A 22,457-nucleotide genomic window follows, 5' to 3' on the forward strand; every position below is an offset into this window, starting at 1 on the left:
CTCAAACGTGCCCTTGGCTGCCGAAAGCAGCCTTTTGGGTGAAGCTGCTATTCAGACAACACTGTACAGTTAGTTGGTTCCAGCAGCTTTTCCCCCGTTGCACAGCCACACACACGTCATTTATTACAGATCACTTTCTGCCGCAAAGCAGAGCCCAGTCCCTCTGTGCTAGGGAAGTCCACAACCATCCTCAGTTACTCCTGGATGATTTTCAAAGTCACAACCATGAGCTCAGGCTGTGCCCTCCATTGCTGGCAGTGATGCCACCCAGTCAGCCTGGGTACCGGCATTTCCGCATGCTGCAGAGCCTGGGCCACTCAGGCGCGGCCGCACCTCGCACAGCAGTGCCAGAGATACCAGCATAGCAGAAGGTACACGGCAGCGATAAAGTAACTGTGCTCCATGGGGAGCATGTTGCAGGGTCTGCACCCATGGAGAGAGGGCACATTAATACTGACATAGCAAAACCAGGCAATCCTCCTACCACAGCCTTCAGGCAAGACTTCTACCGTCTTTTCCCCAAGGATATTATTGTCTGTAAGGGGGAAATGACCTGACACAGCTATTTGGATATGATTTAGCTTTTCTGGAATAACCACCTCTGCAAATGCTCTATATATCCCCCTTCCAAAAAACCACTTTTCTTTCAGAAGTCTCCACAATGGAATTAATCCAGAATAGCAATTTCCCCACCTGAAGGTAAGGTTTTGGGAAATTTCGTCTTTCTACTCTGCATTTATTTCTCAAGCTTTAAACCATTCTTCTGCCCCTGATGACCCCTTTAAAAAAAAAAAGCATATATTATCTCCAACTTTTCTATAAATATTAACAAATAGAAATGAGCCTTTTCCTGAATAGATTTGAGGGAAGTCCATACAGTCATAATGAAGACATTTTACCTGCAAACAAAACAGTCACGTGAAGCTGCACTCCAGACATTTAAAACAATCTGATCTAATTGCATGCCAAAACCAGGAAGGAAAACTGATAAAAGAGCTCAGAGGAGTTAAAACCAGATTTTTTGAGGGACCAATACTAGAGAAAAGGCTCCACTTGAATGGTGTGAATGGAATAAAGACAAGCTACTGTTATTTGCTGACTTTGCATTCAAAACCACATGGGACAAGTAAGAAACATAGCTTGAAAACCTTACAACTAATTTCCCCCCTCCCCCCCTTTTTTTTCACATGTGTGTATGTGTACATACTGAATAACCCCTCTACTGTAATAGCTACAAGAAAACAAAAAGGATCAGACCAGTTCCTAGCAGGAATTTGCACTCCACATAGAACTGATAAGAGTCAGCAACCAGGCCCAGAAACTGGTAGAAACAGTCTAAAACCAGACAGAAGCACATCAGAAATACAAAAGTAAGTGACACTGCAAATACATTGCTCAGATAATGTTGGGGGGGGGCAACACAACTCCATAGCATTTCTATCACTATTTTCAGAAATATCTCAACCTAAGTAGAAATACAGCATTCAAGACATCTTCAGATGGGAAAGACCATGGAACTCAACCTAATGGAGATGTGTACAATTATTTAAAACCTGTAGCTAAAAGGAAGACTCAGATGCAATTCTGTTTCCATGTCAGATTGCATGATATACAAGCACCAGCTCTTTTTGTTGAGCTAAAAAGGAGCCTTCAAGTCAGCGACCACTTGCCTGTCAGTTAAAGGCAGTGAATGTGTTCACATCTATTTCCTGAGGATGGCCAGAAGGCTTTCTCTTCTCTCTTGCTGACACATGTTCAACCCCCAAAGCTATTTTCTTCTGCTCTTCCCCATCCCCAGTAAGAGATGCTAACTCTGATTCAACGTTGAGCTAAAGCATATCTGTTGCCTGCAGGTAACACATGGGCAGCTTTTTCTGTTCTTGAATAAAAGGGTGTGGAAGGACTTAAACCAAGCCGTCTCTTCCCAGGCTTAGAAGGCTTCACAAGCCTTCTTCATAAGCTGTCCAAAACACATGTGTTGAGCCAGCAGTTTTTAAACAGCTCATGAAAAAGATCTGCTGCCGGTTAATCAGGCTTCACTTCCTTCTTACCTCGAGTGCTGTAAACCTCCTTGCTTTCTAAACAGCCACCAAGACTGCCATGAAAAAGGGCACGGAAGAGACTTGAAATTCAGATATTCTACCCTTGTGCAGAGAGCATCCTCCAGGTTTGCCCCACCCCCTTCCTCCCCGCCCCTTGCAGGTTACCTCCAGCACAAAGCTCTGGGCAGAGGGCTGCCATCGGGTGCTACTTTGGGCGTCCTCTCCCCTTTTCCCGGGGCTGGTTCAAGCCATGTCCCAGCGGACCCGCTGCGGTGTGGCCCCGGGTACCGCTAACAGGTGGCTTCGCCCGTCTGCTTGGCACAGCGCTGCCGAGCGAGCAGGAGCGTGGCGGAGCGGAGCAGGCGGCGCGCAGGGAGCCGAGACACACTCGCAACACTTACACTGTTTATGTCAAGGCCCTTGGCCCCCAAGGGACCCATTTTCACATAATCTATAATTATCTCTTCGCTTTAATCGCCTCGTCACTTCTGAGGCTCTCCTGGGCACAGCAAGAGGAAAAGCTCATTAACTGAACCTTTTCTCCTCTCTCCAGCCACCCATAGCTTTTAATTGCTTGGTGTTGTTATTATCTAGCAGTGCAACTGGGATCATTTTCATAAGAAAGGGTGGTGGGAGGGAGGGAGGCAGGAGAGGGTCCCTGAGGTATGCACCACAGACAAACCTTTGCTTTCTCAATTATTTATGCCAGCTGAGGTTTTACAAGCTGAATAAATCCATAACTCAAGTTTATTTTGAACTGGCAGGCCGTCCCGGGGGAAGTGTTGCCCACTTGCTGGCACACTTGTGTGCTGTCCTCCGAGAGCAGCCGGGACATAGCGAGACATGTGTCATCCAATTCCCCACCCATCGCCACGCTGCTGCACGCACTTTGGTAGATTAGTGGCAGCACCAGAGAGGAGGCGGACACGAAAACCCCAAATAGGAGCTGCCACCAAAGGATGCTCTTTCCCAAAGGGAAGGCTGGCCTGAGCCAAGCTGCCCCTTTGCACAACAAAGCAAAGCCCCAAGGGTCATCGCTCTGGGGACAATAAAACGGGGGGAAGCAATAAACTTGGCAATCATCTTGAAGGCAGGGACTTGCCTGCTAAACATCACCAGAAGAGCATCCATTTCTAAGTAACACTGACCTGAAAAAAAAACCCAAACCCCAGCTGCCTGGACCCCCAGGTGTTTTGTTTGAGATGCACCACAGCTGAGCACGCCACAGGCCGCTTGGGCTCCGCGCAACCGGGAAAGCTCTTCTGCAGGGATTGCACAGCCCAGCATTTGCGTGAGCGACAGACATCTGCAGCGCAGCCACCCAAACACACACACAATACCAGCATGAGCCCGTAATTCCCGACATGGCAAGGATGCCGGCTCCCACACCTCTGCAGCTTTGCTCTTATTTCCAGAGCCAATGTTCCCAAAAGTGGGGCTGGAGGGAGAGAACAAAACCCAAACCGTGCTCCGGAGCGCTGGGCTCATCTCAAAAGCCGTCACTGCTCTGAAGCGGCATCCTTGCAATGGATGCTGGAAGCAGCTCTTTAAAATTCAGCAGCCTTTGTGCCTGACCACACGCAGCGACCTCTGGTATTTTCTGCCAAAACAGTTCATTTGTCTCGCACAACAACTAATCAATTCCCGAGGCCATCCATCACGGGGGCTCGTGCGAGCCGGCCCGGCAGTGGGGCCAGATGGCGGCTGTGTTAGTGGGATTAATACAATTCTGATAGATTACACGGCATCAGGTGGGCTTCCAAATACAAGGGGTGCCTGCTCTGCGCCCCGATCCTAAACAGAGCCCCACTCGCAACCAGGGTTGCTCCCAAGCATTACAGGAAAGGATGGAATTTTCTACCAGAAAAGTGGCTTCTTCAGCACCCCTTGGGATGGCAGAAGTGTAAAGCGTAGCTCAGGGAGGCCTCCGTGCCGACTGCCAGATGTCATTCCCATCCCAGCATGGTGAGGCCAGGTGGAAGCAGCCCACTGCAGAGTGCAGGAGGGCTCTTCCACTGGAAGTGGAAAGGGACACGGACATTTGGCAACATTATTTCACATTCTTCACCTGCTAAGTCAATGCTGTCGTTTGCTGGAAACACTCCTAAACTGCCTCCCCCTCGTCCCTGCTTTAAAAAAAATATTGAAAAATAACTTTAAAGTTGAATTTCCAATGCTACAGTGTTTTTGGCATCTCCCTCAGTTTGTGTCTTAGATTAGATTTATACTGGTGACACATCAGTCAACCTCATCTCACTGCTCATTTCCCAGGTTTGTGAAACTGTAATTATAGCTATTTGATTACGAAAGAGCTCAACTACTACAGCTTTTGTTCTGGTAATAAGACCAGAAAAGAGACATAAAGCTTTATGTAGCAGTAAAAAAACTCTACCACTATACCCAGCCTGAAATCACAGATAATTTCTAAATCCTTCCTTCCAGGGGAACTTCCAAGTCCCATCATCAGTCACCAGCACGCGTTATTTTTATGTAATGTCCAAAGTGAGATAAGTGATTTGCAGAGAAACACAGAGGCAGAGCACTATGCTAATACATTCTGCAACTGCTCCCCATTAGTCACTGGGGGTACTTGAGCTCTTTATTGCCAGGGTTTATTAATGACTCCTAATTGATGACCAGTGCCCAGCACCCCAAAGTAAATAACTGCTGCGCCTCATTAGCTCAAGAGACCTTCTCCTGATTTGAGGACTGATCTATGAACACACAAATTGCACTGATTTAACCGAATCTCTTTCTAAATTGATTTAATTAGATCGGTATAACCTGTTTCTATGGATGCTCTTGAATTTATTTGGAATCAGTGCAATGTGCTTTTGTGAGCCAGACTGACCATTTTTCTATCTTGTTCTCAAAGCAGAAACATTTGAGATAATTAGTGATAAGGCAAAATCAGCCCTGGCATCATCCCAGTTCCTCCAACTTCTGATGCACGTCACTTTACGGTAGGGTATGGTAACTCCACTTTGTCCAACATTTACAGATTTGCACCTAAAACCCAAGCATTTCATTCCACAATGTAAGCATTATTTATGCATAATTTTAGACACTCAGCTTGAAAACAATGGCATTGCTACTTTGCTTGGTAATTTACTGCTGATGGTAAACTAGTGGTTTACACTAAAAACAAGATCTCTCATCTTCCTATTACATAGCAGCAGCTTGGAGGAGGTTAATAATTTGTTAAACTGTTCCAAAGTTTCTGGTAAGAATAAAATATGTGAACCTGCTTAGGTGAACCTTCAAAACTCTGCTCTTGCATTCTTGTCTATCTCCTGGTGCAAGGCAAGGTTGTGATGATGCCTGGCTCCAGATAAATTAGACAGCCTTTTCCTGCCTTTGCATCAGCGGAATCCTAAAGGGCATATGGTAGGCTGTGTTTGGCAGAGAAATTGCTTTCAGCAGTCTGTCAGAACCCAGGGCTGATGAGGACTTGAGTTTTAGTTTTTAGTACACAAAGTAAGTGGTTTTTTGCTTTTTCTGGGCTTCCTTAACATGATGCTGTAACTAGAAAAGATTTATCCTATCAACAGCCCCAGGAAACAGACTGAAGTGGTTTGATTCATATTCCAAATTTTGCAAGCTTGTCATAAAGCTTCAGTAAAGCCCACCATAGACAACTGAGTCAATAAAATAGTCTGCATCAAAGTTTCTTTTCTCAGATCTTAGGTTTTGAGGTAGCGCACGCATGCATACTGAACTTTCAGCGTGGGACTTACCCGTAACCATCAATGTGTTTAAGTTTATGCTGGCTCAAACTATTAAGTTTTCTTTCCCCTTAAACATTTTCATTTTCTTCCTCTACAGAAAATGCCTTGTTTTTTCAAGACTACATTCTATTTACAAATGCACTGAAGTATTACTGAATGCTAACCTTATGTTCTTGTAAGTAACCACTCACAGCCTCAGAAAAGTCACCCTTCTCAGGTGAGTGGCATTACTATCAAACCAATTCACTCCATGCTCTCTATAAACTTGGATGCCAAATTGAATGTCTAGGAGCCATCCTTCTTTGGCTCATCTGCTTGCAGATTTTGTACTAGTGCAATTTTGCTGTTTAGGGCTATGCTTTTACTATTATAATTACCACCATTAGAGATGTGCCTATACTTGCACACATTTATTTCCTGTTCTAGTAAAAGAATGAACAGTAGACAAAAGACGTAATACATGGGCAACTGCACTGAGAAAGTTGAAGCTGTACAACCTGCATGTGGATGAGATTATGATGACACTTGCTCACTTCCTATCTTGTTCATTGAAGACACTGATGCCTGCAAGCCAAGCTGTGCTAATGGACAACATGAGTTTCCATTCTGCCAGAGTCCAGAGACTTCATTTAACTCACTTTCAGCAGAATCACCCTATTCCAGCTGTGTCAGAGACTACCTCTGCCTACAGCCTCATTTTGTAAGGACTACAGCTATGCTACACTAAACATACAGCAGGTATGTTCCTCATGGTATGTTTGGAAAAAAAAAAAAATTTATTTGGAGCTGTACTTATCTTCAAGTCCTGCACAAGTTATGTTCTCATGGAAGTAAAAACAAAACTACGACAAGAAGATTTAGACTAGTCAAACCAACCAAAGCAAACTCTGTTTTCCTGTATATTGGGTTGTATTTCATATCCAAGAAGGGGCACAGGCAGTACTTGGGATAGCCAAGACTCTGAAGCACTGTAGGACTAAACATAGTTCATACTTAGTACCCAACACTGTGCAGCACTGATATGTTCCACTCCTAGAAGAAGAGATCAAATAGGATTTAAACCACAAGATCAAACTATGAAATCAAGGATGTTGGCCAAGACCTACATTGACCAAGCAGGGAAGAAAAAGGAGCTTGTGGCTAGCAGAAGTGTTAAACCTCAAACAGCCTGTTAAACCAAGTTCATACCTGACAACCTCTGGTCAAGGTCCAGGGGCAAGCTAAAGATGTGTTGGCTCTCCATGCGAGGCAGAGGAGGCTACTGCTGGCCAACTGTTTCATCTTGCTATAAAGCGGACTGCAACACCGAGGGAAGCGTCCGCACTACTTCCAAGCACAAAACTGCCACCCTATTTGCTTATACAGAACAGCCATATCCTTGCAAAGGGTTTGGAGCCACTTGCTCACGATTTATTTTTCATTAGTTTGTGACAACAAGTCAAAGAAATGCTGTGTTAGGGGTTTAACACTTTGGGAAAGTTCCCAGCAAACTTGGGAGGCTGTGTGTAGAGAAATCAGTGTTTATCTTTAATTTCCTGGAACTAAGATGATACAAGACATTCAGTAGAACAGATGGGATCACATACACATAAATGGGTGACTGCAACATGACAGCAAACACTGCTCAAAAATTTAGTCTTCCCTGACTGTTCATTTTAACTAAAAATACGATGGTGTATTCTGAAGATCCTCCAGGCAATCATTTAGGTATTGGAGTTAATATTATACACATGATTAGTAGTCTGGAACAGTAAAAAACCAACCAAACAAGAAAACCCAGCTGTCCTTATTCAGTAGCTAATGTCACTTACTACTTGCACCTTGACAGTTTTTAAATAGCAGCCATTCTAGTTCAGTAAATGCATTTCTGCTATGCTAGCTGCAGAAGCTAGAAAAAATTAATTTCATATAAGGTACAAACTCTCCCTGAAGGCCATTGTCCAACATTAAAACCTTCACTGAACAATCCTTAATGAATGTATTGGTAAAGAAATAACTATTTGGAAAAGGTAGTGTCTGAATAGCTTTCTATTAAAAATATCCAATATTACCTTTTTTTAGCCATATAACTGAAAAATGGGAAGCCTTGCCCTTCCCCCACATCTTGTGCTAGGGAAAGGTTACTACCTGGCAATGATACAGGCAGTTATTGATTTAAATGATTATGGACCTGAAAAGTTCTTTCCTGTCATTTATTATCCTGTTGTAGTTGCCACCACACTTGTGCAATATTAAAAAAAAAAAGCTTAACAAAATGACATTAGAAAAACACTGTTTTTAACTGAAGTCCAGCACAGATAATCACCTGATTGTTTCTTCTTGATATAATGAGCTGACAACTGGGCCTCCAAATGCAGTTTTGCTTTCTTTTCCCCTCTTCTCTGTTGTCTGAAAGAAAAAGAAAGATTGGTCCAGCATCCTGGCTCCCATCCCGTTCCAGCCTGTGCCACTCCGCCGCCATCTCCCACCCCTTCCCCTGCCTGCCCCAGAGATGGGATCAGCCCTCTGGAAGCTTTATCTGCACGGCAGAGAGTACCCCATGGCCCTACTCCATCCAGAGCAGCTGGATGGATCTCTCGGCAAATCAGATCAATGCTCCTCTGAAGGTGGCCCAGAAGGGTCAGCTGAAAGGTAGGCTTGGCAGCCTCACTGTCCCACTCACGAGCCAAAGCGTTGCCTCCGCAGCACTCCCAGCCATAGCCCCTTAGGACCCAAAAGCCGAGCCTCTGTGAGGCAGCATAATGTTATGTTACTAGATTGCAAAGCTTGCCTTTATAAATCTATTTAATATAGATTTAAAATTAAATTTTATAATGGGCAGCATTTCCAAATGATTTACTCCCAGGAACTCTAGGATTCTGAATGATTCCCACCATAATAGAAATGAACAATTAGAATAATGATTGATCGATTCAGAGCCTCAGGCCTACCTTTTCAAAAAAACATCCTGCAGCTTGGGATCTTCAATTGGCTGACTTTATATTGATGCCAGACTTTCAGAAAGGGCTAAGTGCCTCCTGTCTGAAAGCCTGACCCTATTAGGGGGTGCAGGGCACCAGAAACCCTAACTCTTCTAGGGCATCTAGTATCTCAGTCTTCAGGTAAGCAGTCAAAACTGGTTTGCAGTTCACAGCAGTAATTCCTTATAAAACCAGCCCATAATTGCAATGTGCTGTTGTCAGTGGACAGTTCTGTGGCTTTCCGTGATGAGAGATTATCACACCCGGGGTGAATAAAATCAGAAGCAAAGGGAAAGCCATCCCAACCTCTAGCAGTCTCTCAGTAGCTGCAGTACATTGCCGATTATGCCAAAAAGCATTGCTGCCTCATCAGAATTCTACCTAGAAAGACAATGATTTCTTATTTAAATAAAACATGCTTACATTTGTCTTTCTTCCTGCTCAATAGGTTGCTTTTGTTTTAAAATCAATTTACTGTTTCCTCATAATACATTTACTTTTACATTCTGCCTAGTTTGAGCCAACCGCTTCCACCTTTCAGCTCTCCTGTACCAGCCCAAAGCTGTGATACTTCGATTTGCAGCTATCACAGACATACTTCTTTATAAGAAAAAATGGAAAGGAAATTGGCTTTGAAAACTATTCTATGGCAAGTAGGCTTTCTCTAATTTAGAGTAAAAGGTGACATGAAGTTCTCCTTTCCTGAAGGGAAAGGGCTTCAAAGTCTTTACAGTGCAATGCCCCTCTTAAAAAATTATTTAGCAGAGAACCTTACTGTCCATCCATTATTTCCATACCACTTATAAAGAAAATTAATTTCAGATCATCTGCTAGTACATTTAAGAGTTATTTCTATAAAATGAAGCTATACTCACAACTAGTCTATCTTCTTTGATACTGAGGGACAGCAGTCATTCAACCACTATCAGAAACTACAAAAAAATTTTAATCTGTATTCTTTCCTCTCTTCCCACCACAGTTTTTGGTGGTTGCTTTTTTTCAAAGTCAGAAACAACACTTGAGAAAATAGATTTCATCTTTCTAGAGGCAGAAATTGTAAAAAAGGTTTCTTGGATTAAGTTCACCTTCTTTGCACAACCAATGCATTTCTACCAAAGATTAATCATGTTGATTGAGTACACATAAGGTCATCAGCAGACTTAGCGATAAAGGCTTTCCCAAAAATGCTCAGGCAAAAACTTCTCTGGCTTTTAATCCACATACAGGTTACTTTGTCCAAGTAGCTTTTATCTCATCTCTTTCACACAGAAATAGGTAACTCAATATTCAATTTATGAATGTTGAACCAAGCTTATTCCATCAGTCCTTGATATGTAGAACAAGTTTATGAAAAATGTACAGGAAAAGTCTCGGCTATCCTCTCAGGATTTAATGTGTGCCCCTACTCTGCAAAGCCATGAAAGACAGTGTCATGGCTCCACCGTTCATCACCACTGGACTTCCCAAGGGGAATCTGTCCAGGCTATGAGGAATGCTTCTTCCCAAAAACGTTAACTCTGCCTTGACGCAGATACAAACTGGTTTCTTTCCAGCCACCCTTGACAACTTGCCTATACCATGAGCTCATCTGCCCACTTCCAATATCTATACTACCCAGCCTGCCAGGGACTCGCACGCAGTATCTGAGCATTACGTACCAAACTGAGTAATGAAAGAGGTGGGATAGAAGCACTTGCTCCTTCCAAACCACATCATGTCTATTGTACTAACAGGAACCAGTGTTTTTATTTGTTGCTCATACTGGCTGAAGCGATCAGTATGTGCAGATGCACTTTCCTTCTTAAATCTCTTCACATTTCTACAGCAGAAAAGGGCTTTTAGGGCTGGAAAGATAAAGGAAATGCTACATATACACAGATAATGACCAGTGAGTTTAAAGTCACATTAGCTTGCAAACCATAATGAAATTAAAAACTGACACTGCACATTCTCTATCTCCTCCTTTAAAAAAAGGCACTAATAATTAACTATGTGGCTCTCAATTAAGCCAGCTCAATTTCTTTCACTGCTGGCAGTGCTGTCCAAAAGCACTGCAGATACACATGTAACTAATGATAGTTAAGAAATAACATGATCCCAGGCTCCCATAATTTGCAACCTGAATCCGAGAGAGATGACAGCAGCATTTTCCGCAGTCAGGACCATGTAGGACACATGCTGTAGAAAAGGCAAAATTACTCTGGGGTCCACGAGCGTGAGGGGGTTGCTCTCCAATTGCCAGTTAAAAACTGTGGGAATAAAGGGAAATTTGTGACAGCACAGGAAGAAACCTTGGAGGATTGCACTTGAGTGCCAAGCACCAGCAGTAGCACGTACGAGATCCAGGAAGAGATGATAAAGAAGTTTAAGAGACACCTTAAGAGGCACTGGAATTTCTCGTGTTTTCCCCTAATTCTTGCCCATTGACTCTTTGTTGCTCGTGTACAATTAGGGCTGATATCAAAGTCACTATTACTCTTGACAGTTAACTTTGGTAGGTGGATCTCGTTGACCAAAGCTAGCATAAATCACAGGCAAATAGGTGCTTCAGTATGTAGCATATGTACTCATTAAGAGACATCTTCAACTCCCCTGACTCCCAACGTGCTCACAGACTAGCGCAGGGAACTCCACTAAGCCCAGAACTATCCTTCTCAAATGTCACCAGGAATGCCAAGAGAAAAGCCGCGCTCCTCCCGGAACAGACAGCAGAGCATCCTCATCCCTGCCTCAGTGCACTGTATTTGTCAATAAAAGACCAGCTCAATTCAAGGTACAATCGCATCTCGACTGGCTGTCACTGACAATGCTGCTCCAGACGGTCTCAAAGCCTGACAACCACTTTCTGAACAAAATGGAAATACAGGGACTAATATTTGCTAACATCATTAATTCATTTTTTTCTCCACTCCCCCTTCTTCCTTTATCCACGATGTCAAGATGTATACTTTTAAATTGTTGTCAGCCATAAAACAGACGTCGTGTCCCAGTTCAGAGGTTAACATATAATGACAGACACATTAAAAAACCCTGTCCAATGCCTCACTGAAAATTTCAGCTCCATCTTCTCTTCAATGAGACAGTAGCTCAAACTCACTTATAAGCTTTAACAACATTAAAGTCTAATCATGATTGAAAAATAAAGGAGAAAGAGAAGATAGCTTTATCATACTAAGCATTATGGAAACGAAAAACAATTAGAGACAAACATTTTCTTTGTGAGGGTTTTGAGTTCACCTTCTATTTTGGTCTTAAAAGTCTCCTACGATCACAGCATGATCCATTTCTTCTCTTGCATTTTTGGAGAGCAAGATGAAAATTATCATCTAAGAGGAAGAGCGGTGTTGGGGGTTGGTTTGGTGGGCCAACCTCTTACTGTATCCCTGAAGACAGGACAGGAATTTACTATTTTTCATCTCCGAGCCGAAGCTTTGTTCCAAGCTACACAAAACAGCCTACAACAGATTTAACAAGATGGTACTTCCAAGGGCCCTTCCGATGACTCACTTCAAACTCATGTGCCAGAACTTGTTACAGACACACAAGTGAATTTACCATTGGTGATTACCTGGGATTGAACTGGACCGCATGGTACACAGCTATTTTATATGTAGGGCAAGGGACTCATGAATATGCCAGAAGGAAAGGTACAGAGAAGTCCTACAAAGATACTACAAAACAGCAGGAATAGCACAAGTTTCAGTAAAGCTTTAAAAAAACCAACCAACCAAAAACCCCCATCACTTGGAGTTAACAGAAGAGCTAGATCCTAGGCATGGGTTAAATAGAGGGCATCCCAGTTCTATCCAGAGCAAAATGAGAACTCTGCCTGGCTAGTTTTGCATGTCTAGACACCCAGCACACACGGCAGCAATAGTTGTTTGGCAAGGCACGTGGCTGTGTTGCACAGCACATCTATCACCACCCCCAATTCCTTCACATCTCACTCTGGCTTTTCTCCACACCCAAAACCTTTGAGTAGCTTCACATAAATATATATTTAAGGAAAAGAGAAAGCCATTAGCAAAAAAGATCATCTCATCAAAATAATTCTCTTCAAAGTTACACTGGCTAATGCCTTAAAACAGTCAAGACTTAAGTTCATCATCATCACAGATCTTGGAAACAGAAAAGTGAGACAACTTAAATGAGAGCTATGCATCAGGATCTCACACCCAAGCCACCACAATGCATGGAAGGAGTTATCTCAGGTTATGTTCAGAAGCTACTTATTGTACTATTTCTCTCTTCCTCTGAGCCTGATGCAACTTGAGTCAGAGTAGCAGCTGTATCCAACTTTATGGGATGGAGACAAGAAATACCCCCAACAAAATTACTACAATCAAAGCTTCTCAAGAGTTTCCACACCAGCAAATACATAGTGCAGATTCCAGTCTGCATTTGTTCTGCATAATTCACCTTCCCACAGCTCACCTGTTCCTCCAGCTGCAGGTGTCTGCATGGCATGCTCCCTGGCTTCCCTGCATGGCCCCGCACAGATCACAGTGCTGGGGCCAGGGACACACATTACCTTGCTCCATACCAGTTTGAAGAAAGGTGCATACACAGCAGCAGAACAGTGAAATGCCCTGTGTAACATGAACATGGCAGCCTTCAGCAGCCACCAAAGCAGCAACCAAAATCTGCCTCAGCCTCACAGGGTGCCTTCAGGGCTTTGGGGTGCAACCAAGGGTCCTGAGCCACTGAGCCTGGAGGAGCTGCAAGCACTGGATGTTCAGATGTCTGCTTGGCAGGGGCAGGAGAAACCCTGGCCCATGTCCTAACTCTGCAAACTACACCTGGGAGGTGATGAGCAGCTTCAGTCTCAGCTGCCATGACAAGACAGGTGACATCCTGTAACCACATCAGGCTCACATGAAGGTAGGAGTAAATCCCTGCAGAGTGCTGATTGAATTGTAATTAAGCTGGTATAGTCTCAGGTGACAAATTTTACAGAAGACACTTCACAGAATTAACCCAACAGTAGACCTCAAGGCCCACTTTGCTGGCCATCATGTCCCCTTAATGCTCTGGATTAACATTTCTGGACACAATTTGAGGAGTGAGGATTGTTAGGGAGGCAACAAGAAAACTCTCCTAAAGTTTCAGACACTCACCCCCCTCCTCTCCCTCTGTGCCACGGCCTGGCCATCCCCCTGGGAAGGGAACTTGGGCAGACGCTAATTGTATTTGACAGCAGCAATTACACGCAAGGCTGGAGATTAGAAGTTCGTTAATTGTGTGTGCCATAATTGCTGCCGTCTTTTCCTTCACTAGTTAAGGCCAGTGCCAGGAGAGCCCAGGGGAGGAGGGTGTGCTCCACCCCAAATGCAGGTGGTCCGAAGATGAGAGCCCTTGGAGAAGGAGATGTTGCCTCTCCCCAAACACCGCGGGAGGCTCCTGACCCCATAACAATGCAGGAGGGTCCTCCAGCAGGGTGGCTAATGAAGCATGAAATGAGGACAAACAATGTCCTCTTCCAAAGGTATTTTCCACCTGTATCTTTCTGACTTTACAGCTCAGCTGAACTTCATGCTACCTGCAGTGGGAGGGAAGGTAAATATTAACCCTTCAGAGGTGATGCTACTAAAGGAAAAACAATTTTACCATCTATAAAATTAGGCGCTGTATTAAACACTTGAACAGCACTAAAAATTCTCCCTTCCCCACTAAAATGTATGAGCTCAGCATTTCTCACCACTCTACATACTAGCAGAGGCCAGTTATATCTAAACAAGATAAAAATACACCCCAGCTGAGGGCAGCCTCCCTGTTAGTCTCTGCTGCAAAGCCAGCTTTCATGAAAGGCTGTACCCTCCGCACCAGCCGTATTAATGGCCATCATAAACAGACTATTTTAATATTCCTCTCTCAACAATCCTTCTTGGCTCCCAGCAGCAGCTCAGCGAGAGCATGCACATGACTCAGCACCTGGAGTGTTTTCAAGAGACCACTGAGGATCTGTACAATTTGAGCAAACTGTCCTATAAAAAAATGCCAGTATGCTCTGCAGGATAATGTCAGGGTTTTTTTGTTTGTTTGGTTTGGTTTTGTTTTAAACATTGCAGGTTTAGTTAATATTCCATTAATGGCTACATAAAAAAAAAAAAAGTTTTCTGGTTCTTTTAATATCTCATCACAGAATTTCCTCTTGTAAACATCATCTAACACAGGGAAAATATTTTCCAGATTATATTAAAAAAATAAAAACAAACATACTATAATTAATGTGATTGAGCTGCATAGTTAAACAGTGCTACAATCTAAAACAAGGCCTCACAGATTACTCATTTAACCTGTAATGAGTTAATTAACAACTGCATCATAATCACAGTTGGAAATGAGTAGTAAAGACAGTCAGGGGATGGGAAATAAATGTAAAATGCTTCATGTAATTTTGAGCAAGTTTTTTTACTTGCTAGTAGCTATGATTTCATGACTCACTGTACACATTTTAACATATGCATGGAATGAAGTAATATGCTCAATCAAAAAACCTAATGTAGTGATTTCCAACAGTTTTTGATTTGTGGAGTTTTGTTTTGCTTTTTTTTTTTTTTTAAATGGAAAAACAGATATGTAGGTGGCACAAGATTGACAGCAGACTTTCCTTTCCTCGTCTCCTTTTTGTGGATGGTGCAGTAACTTGCAGACTCCCAATGTCTGCAGATCAAAGGGTGAAATGAATGGCCTGTCTGCACCCTTCCAGTATGAGACACTGCAGAAATAAGGCACTTTCACAAGGGGAACACAGAGCACTGTATTGCCAGTCCTGGAAGCAATCAATCACTTCTGTCACATCGCCCATATGAAAACCCACAAATGCCCAAGCAGAGGGGACCAAATTATACATAAAAACCCCACAGCCTGTACTGTAATTGTAATTTATTTATATAGATTTACACAGGCTTTTGTATGGGCGAGAAACGTATTCTGAGCCAAACTGGAAATACTGAACAGGTAATTAGCTTGGGATGAAACACGTGCTCTGAAGCTTGAAAGCTGAAGACAACCCTAACTTTTAAGATATAAAGCAGTGATAGGCCATCAGGCCCCTCCCCCCCCCCCCCCCCCCCAGCCTGCCTGTTGAAGTATTCATCCCCTACTTGCTGGAGCGACACCGGACCAGACAGCATCACAGCAGTGGCAGAGGATAATTTCGCCATTCGCAAAGGAACAGCTCCAAGACTGCTTGACCAGTGCCACTGAAATTTGTTTCCTCCAACAGACCTGGGTCATGAAGGCAGAGGGTGGATTTATGTGCTCTGCAGACAGAGAAATGGCAGAATGAAGATATCTTCATTGGTCCCTGTCCCCACAGACTCAGGCAAGAGAAGAATCAGAGCATCTCAGCAGGAACAGAAGGTTTCTGAAGTTACGGTGTAACCCTTCGCAGGCTCAGCCAGAAGGACGCAGCGGGATCTGGAGGCAGCTGCCTGCTGAACAGCCTTTAGTGCTGTGCATTGATGCTGTGTCTGAGCCTTAACATGCCTTTGTGCTGGTTAGTTCAGCTCAAAATACTTACAGGATGCTCTAGAGACATTTAAGGAATGCCATCTTTTCTTACAGTAGCAGTAATTGGGTATAATAGTGCCAAAATATCTAAGTACTAGACAATACATGCTCTTTCAAAAGCTAACACTTTTTCCACTCTAAGAGACAAATAGCATTTACAAGACATTAACCAATGTGTTAGCTAACATCCAAACAAAATCTTAATCTCCAGTAATTACACTCAATACCTCCTTGACACTTTGTGGAAAGAGCAAGCTAAACATAACCACTTAACCGTCTTCTAACCCGAAAAAGCTGTATTTTCACTAAAGAAACAGCTTTATTATTCTATAGCTTGTTACACATAAAACAATTGCAGCTATTTTCTCCTTACTAAAAGCATATGTTATTTTTAATTATCACAGTCTCTCTAAACCAGCCTTTATACAGCCATGTGAAGCAGCAGGGTACATAAACCCTTCCTGTGTCTGAATACCATCAAGTAAATGCCTGCAACTTCACATGTAAAAATCAAGGCATTACGTACTCCACAGTTAGAGAAACATGTAATTTCCACCCAAGTTCCTGAATTTTTTTTTAACAGCCTCTAACACAGCAAGTTGAAAGTTCTGCAACAGCTTCAATTACTTTGAAAATTTAGATTTTTTTAATTAGAGGTTGCACCCTTCCCCATTTAAAACAGTCAAGCTCCTTGCATAGCCTGGTGGGTTGCTGGCCAAAACAGGAACAAGAGTTTGAGGAGAGGCTGCCACAAGCTCCTGAGCAAGCCACACAGCAAGCCAAAGCCCACCTCCTGAACGCCCATCTCGTGTCACAAGCAGAGCAGACTGTCCCTGCTCCTCCCACACTCACTCACCACCTCACTTTGCTATGCAGGGCAACATGACTTGGGTGCATTAAATCAGGCTCTTCTGGGTTTCTGGGCACCTCAGGACAATGCTGGGGTCCAGGGACATCAGGGAGGCTCCCTGCTGCTTGGGAAGTGACCTGGCCAGCAGGAAGCTATGACTGAACAGAGAAAGCACCTCTTACCCTCCTGGTCCTCCTCACCTCCCCTTGCAGCTTCCTATTTGGTTTTCCTCCCCTTCCAAACCTCCTGTTACATCAGGCTGACATTCAGCCTGCTCCACTTTCTGCCTCTGTCCCAAGCTCCTAAATGCATCTCACTGCCTGCTTACCTCCCCTGCCCATGACAGCATCCTGCTTGGTTCAACACCTCGCCTCTGTCAGCCCATGCTGCAACCTCCCCAGTTGCAAAATTACATTTTGTAATGTTGCCCAGCGCTACCAAAAGCTTCATTTTCCAACTTGTTTTAGCTAGTGGAGTTTCAGTACAGAAATGAATGTAACAGGGAAGTTTTGATTGCTGGTGGAGCCACTTTTCATGCCACAACACTGCTCCTTTCCGCTTCCAGCCTCACACAGCTGCTTCATGAAAACAAGCTTTTCAGTACTTTTGTTATCCATATTTTTGTTGCTGGGGAGAAGCAGCATTGCTGCTAAAATCTGCAACGAATGAAAACTGCACATGGCATTTAAAACCCTTCCTTGCCTTGCCAGAAACTGCCACCTCAAGGTAGAAATAGCAGAAGGCAATACCTGGTTGCCTCTCAGCCACTTCAGCTTGTGGTCTGACATCTTAACAAATTCAACCTTGCCATCTCAATTCAAGCTAAGATCTTGGGCTCTCCCTGGAAGTATCAGCACCTCTCCATTTTCCGTCAACTGAGCCATAGCAGCAACAACCTTCAGCAGAGGATCAGCAGCAACTTAAACCTGATCTGGTGGTCCTTCTGTGATATTGAGATGCTTTCTCAGCCAGGAAAGCACTTGTTCAAGCGAAGTTTTAAGATCCCAGAGGTCAACTGTGTCCCATGCCTCCAATCCCACAGCTGCAGGATCACAGAATAACCAGGTGCTGTGGGACTGCTACCTGTGCACTACAGCCACACAGCAAAACTTGTTACTTCTGCACATCTATTAAGAGGGAAAGAAAAAAGCAACTAGGTCCCTGATGCACAGAAAGTTCTAGGGTAAAGCACCTTACCTCATTCTATTACATCCTGTCATCATTGAATGCCAGGAGTTTGATTTTTTTTTTTTTAAATATAAATGTTGATTTGATTTTTTTTTCAGTTGTCTCTGGTATATCCGGCTAGCATGCAGTGTCTTAATCCACCAGTAAAACAGAAATCACGATGCCAGGACGCCACATGCATCACTATGCTGCAGCAGCACACTCGGCATCAGCAAGGCAGAGTTACGTCTCCAATTATTCTTTTTTCTGAAAACATTCCAGATAGTACAAGATATTTTTTTGAATTACTGCAAGATGATGAAAGTTAATTCATTGACATATTCAAAAGGAAAAACATTTCATCTTTGCTTAAATGTTTAATCAAAATCACTCCATTGGTAGCCAAAAATGACAAGCCCCCCAATTTCTTGCTTGCAATTCCAGAAAACAACTACTCTTACATTCAAGTAGCTGTGAGAGAATATATTATGTTGCCCACAGTACACTAACAACATAGTGCCTCAGCACTGCTGGATCTGAGCCGGAAAAATAAGGGCTAACATCGTTACAAGCAAAAGTTAGCCCTTGCAGGGCTAGTAAGATTGCACATTTAACATACAGTATTTTTTTAGCCAGACTAGGCAGCTTAAAAGAGAGAAAACGTATAAATCCTTGTCACGATAATGCTTTCCTTTGAAAAAGTTTAGGAACATAGAAACATGGGCAACCTCTGTGCAGGATTTCAGTGTAGCTTTCAATACGTGACTGTTTGCATTGCTGGTTTGCTTTCTAAACTTCAACCTTCCTAAAATACAGGCTTGCAGCTTGGCACCGTTGTATTTCAATCAATCGCTTGAACGAGGATTGCGATGTCATAAATAAAAGGAGCTGAGACCATAAATTTCTGCAGAGATGTAAAATCAAAGAGAACAATCCAACAGACTCCCAGGGGGTGGAAGGCCGACACATATCCCAGCTGTTTATATTTCTACTATGAGACACTTGCTCATTTTAACTTTTTCACTTACGCACAGCTTGCCAGGACCACAATTCCAAAACACTGAAAATCTCACTCTGGATCTGGCATTTTGTTTTGTGCTCTACAGTAAAATGCAGCTGCAAAGCAGAAAAAGCCCTATAATTTATCAAGCTTGTCTACAGGCAAAATCCCAGACCACCACGGCTGACAGCCCCACCAGCACAGCACCCCAACGCCTGGGATGCGAGTTACTTGCTAGAACAAAGCATCCTCAGGACATCTCTGACAACTCCATCCTCAGGCCACAGGTTCATGGCACACGGCTGCCAGCTCCCATCTATGCTGTCATCATTACGAACAGAAGTTACACATACTGTTTTATTAATCCACTCCCTCACTTAAACAACAGCCGAGGAATGGCAGTGTTATCTTCACAGTACTGAGTGAGGACTTGCACTGTCCATGAACCTGTGCTGCTTTTAAAAACAGTAAGTATAAATAGGAAACTGAATTTGATTTGCTGCTCAGAGCACAACAGTCTATACAACAAAGCAGGTAGGCAACATACTACCTCCTACTTGGTGTGCTAGAGTTGAGCTATCTTGCATGGAATAAAATTGATAAACAGTTACACGTGCAAAGACAGGGACAGAAAGGTAGCAAATAACCTATGGACAGCTTTGTTTATGAGTAGGACCTATATCAAGTACTTAAAGCATCAGCACACTTTTCTCATGAGAAGGTACAGAGAAGCAAAGGATGTAACACTATCCACCTTTATTGCAGAAGAACGGGGAAGTTTAGTTCATGTTTGTAGTGTGATATTTTACTGTCTTACACAACAGGAACAAGAAAACATCTCCTTGCTAGTAGGAAAAATTGATTCTGAAAGCATGCTCCAAAAGCAAAACACTCAAGGCTAACTTGTGCAGCTGATAAACTGCCTTTTTTCCAACTTGGATAATGTAAGGTGGGTCACTATGCCTATATTTTTGCATGTATGAGTAAGGTATACACAAACTGCGAGCTTTTGTTAGCCATGCACGGCACAGATTACTCCCACAGGAAGGCTGCATCTACCACTAACTCTGCTTGCACGCTAGAGACTATCCCTCACAGAGCTGGCAAAAGGCAGCAGGGCAGAAGAATCCCTCTGCATGTTAAGATCTAACCCCTCTCAGAACATATACCAAACTATCACATACGCCAATGTGGTCCACAAAAAAAAAAAAAAAAAAAGAAAAACAAAAAGAAAAACCCGCCCACCCACCTCTGTATTCTGCCTAAACACAGATGACACTGCAGTCTTACATGCCCCAAAGTCAGAAGCCCGGGATGGATCAGTTTTTTGGGTTTGTTCTTAATTTCTAGTGCTTCCTTTTCTGTTAAAGGAATAAAAAAGATACAGGCTTGCTGGTTTTGTTGTTGGTTTTGGGTTTTGATTTTGGTTTTCTTGTTTTGTTTTTTTAAAGGGGAAGACCCTGATTACAGTTTATGAACTATCTCAGTGATTTGCTTCTTCCGATGTGGTCATCCATTGAAATAAGAGCTTTCAAAATATATGTAGCAAACAGTGCAGTTTGTTTTCTGCATTTTGTTACATTTTTTATTCTTAAGTACAACTATTAACATTTGAGTAAAAAAAAAAAAAAATAAAAAATGACATTCACTAAGGGTGAACTGACACACAAGATTCTTCTACACAAACCCAGAAAGAAACGGGAGCAGTGAAGAGCAAAGACCCTGGCAGCACTGCTGTGTAGCTTGCAGGAACACAGGAGGCTCCTCTCCCTAGCGTGCTGCATTAGCACGGCACAGGAAGGCAAGCTTTAAGGAGCACAGCCATAATTCGATTAGTCCCCACTTTACATGATGCAATTAAATTGCTTTTATACTACAAAAGAAATAAAGTCACTATTTTCAAAGTTTTTGACCTCACAGTATAGCAAGCCATAAATTGAGACATTTACCCAAACTAACTGCACAGCAGGTATGTGAACACACTGCTGCTCATGACAGGCAGAGACCCAAACAGGTCTTTTCCTTTCCTGCTCTTCCCATCCCCCTTGTAATCCTGCCCACACCACTCTGCTGTTCTTTCCTAACCACAAACGGTGGCTGCTTGGTCAGATTATCGAGGAAGACATCTGTTTGACTGATAGACAAAACAGGAAAACTTGATGGGTGCACTCATTTTGTTTACAGTCCGGTTTTCCTAATGCATTTATTAATTTCCAGAAGAAATTCCATCGGCCTGCAGTACTAACCAAAAAATCCACAGATTTCAGATTTCAGCCTGAAGCTACAGTATGATTTACCACTCACTAATGTAATTCTTAGAAGTTGACCAAACATAAAACCTGTAAACTGTAAAAGAGCAAATCTTCTTGCTCCAGATATGAACAGGCCAGATTTGAGCAATGGGTCCAAATTTAAGAAAAATTCAGGTTTGGATTTCCAAATGCCTGTTTTAAAGTCATTGGATACACAGTTTGTATTTGAATCACTACAGAAATTTTCAGTTGCCTTGGAGATCCTACTTAAATACAAAAGGCTCATCAATTTAAATCAATCATTAAAATATTTCAGTAACACCTAGTGCAACCTACAAAAAGCATACCTATACACTCAGCTCCTCTGCAAATCTGTTAATTGCTTCTCCTGCTTTTCACTATACTCTTGAATTGCAAATTCACTTTTCCACATTTTAGTTTCAACTTGCTTGTTGCATTTAAACTGTGATAGAGAAAGGTTATTTCCAAAGAAAGAAGGGGGGGAGTGAAGCCCAGCCCTGTGCATAGGGTAACTGGCCACCCACCTTATCAAATATTGCCCCCTGCAGTACTTCCGGCAAAAACACCCACTGGCCACTGGACAAATCAATTTGCTTTATTCCTACAGGTTTTCCAGCTTACTGGACTGCTCTGAGCCTGCAGCAGTAGTGCATTTGCTATTTTATTCACTCTGAAGTTTGTTTTCTTTTTCATGAGACTGTCTATCCCCAGGGGTCTTCTCCTGGCTGCTCCAAACACTGCGACTTGGTGCTCCCACACCGACACAGCAATAGAGGTATTTTACTCCTATTGACTACTTGGTCCAGAGTACAGAGAAATAACTCCTCTACTCAAACAAGGCAAGAATGGGGTGGGGGGAGCCGGGGAACGACAGACAACAACCAAACCAAAAACCATGGGCAGTGCTCTCCCCTGCAAACAT

General features: G+C 43.1%; 1 protein-coding gene across 1 annotated transcript in view; it reads right to left on the bottom strand.

Annotated features, from left to right (window-relative positions):
• The window catches only part of ACBD6 (acyl-CoA binding domain containing 6), a 91,791-nt gene that overhangs the window by 56,793 nt on the left and 12,541 nt on the right, over positions 1-22,457 (bottom strand). Inside the window, exon 4 of the mRNA XM_075710596.1 lies at positions 8,076-8,158. Within this exon, the coding sequence (XP_075566711.1) occupies positions 8,076-8,158 (83 nt within the window). The remainder of the gene's footprint in view (positions 1-8,075; positions 8,159-22,457) is intronic.

Source organism: Pelecanus crispus, chromosome 5 (genome assembly GCF_030463565.1).
Source record: "Pelecanus crispus isolate bPelCri1 chromosome 5, bPelCri1.pri, whole genome shotgun sequence".
NCBI classification, from domain to species: domain Eukaryota; kingdom Metazoa; phylum Chordata; class Aves; order Pelecaniformes; family Pelecanidae; genus Pelecanus; species Pelecanus crispus.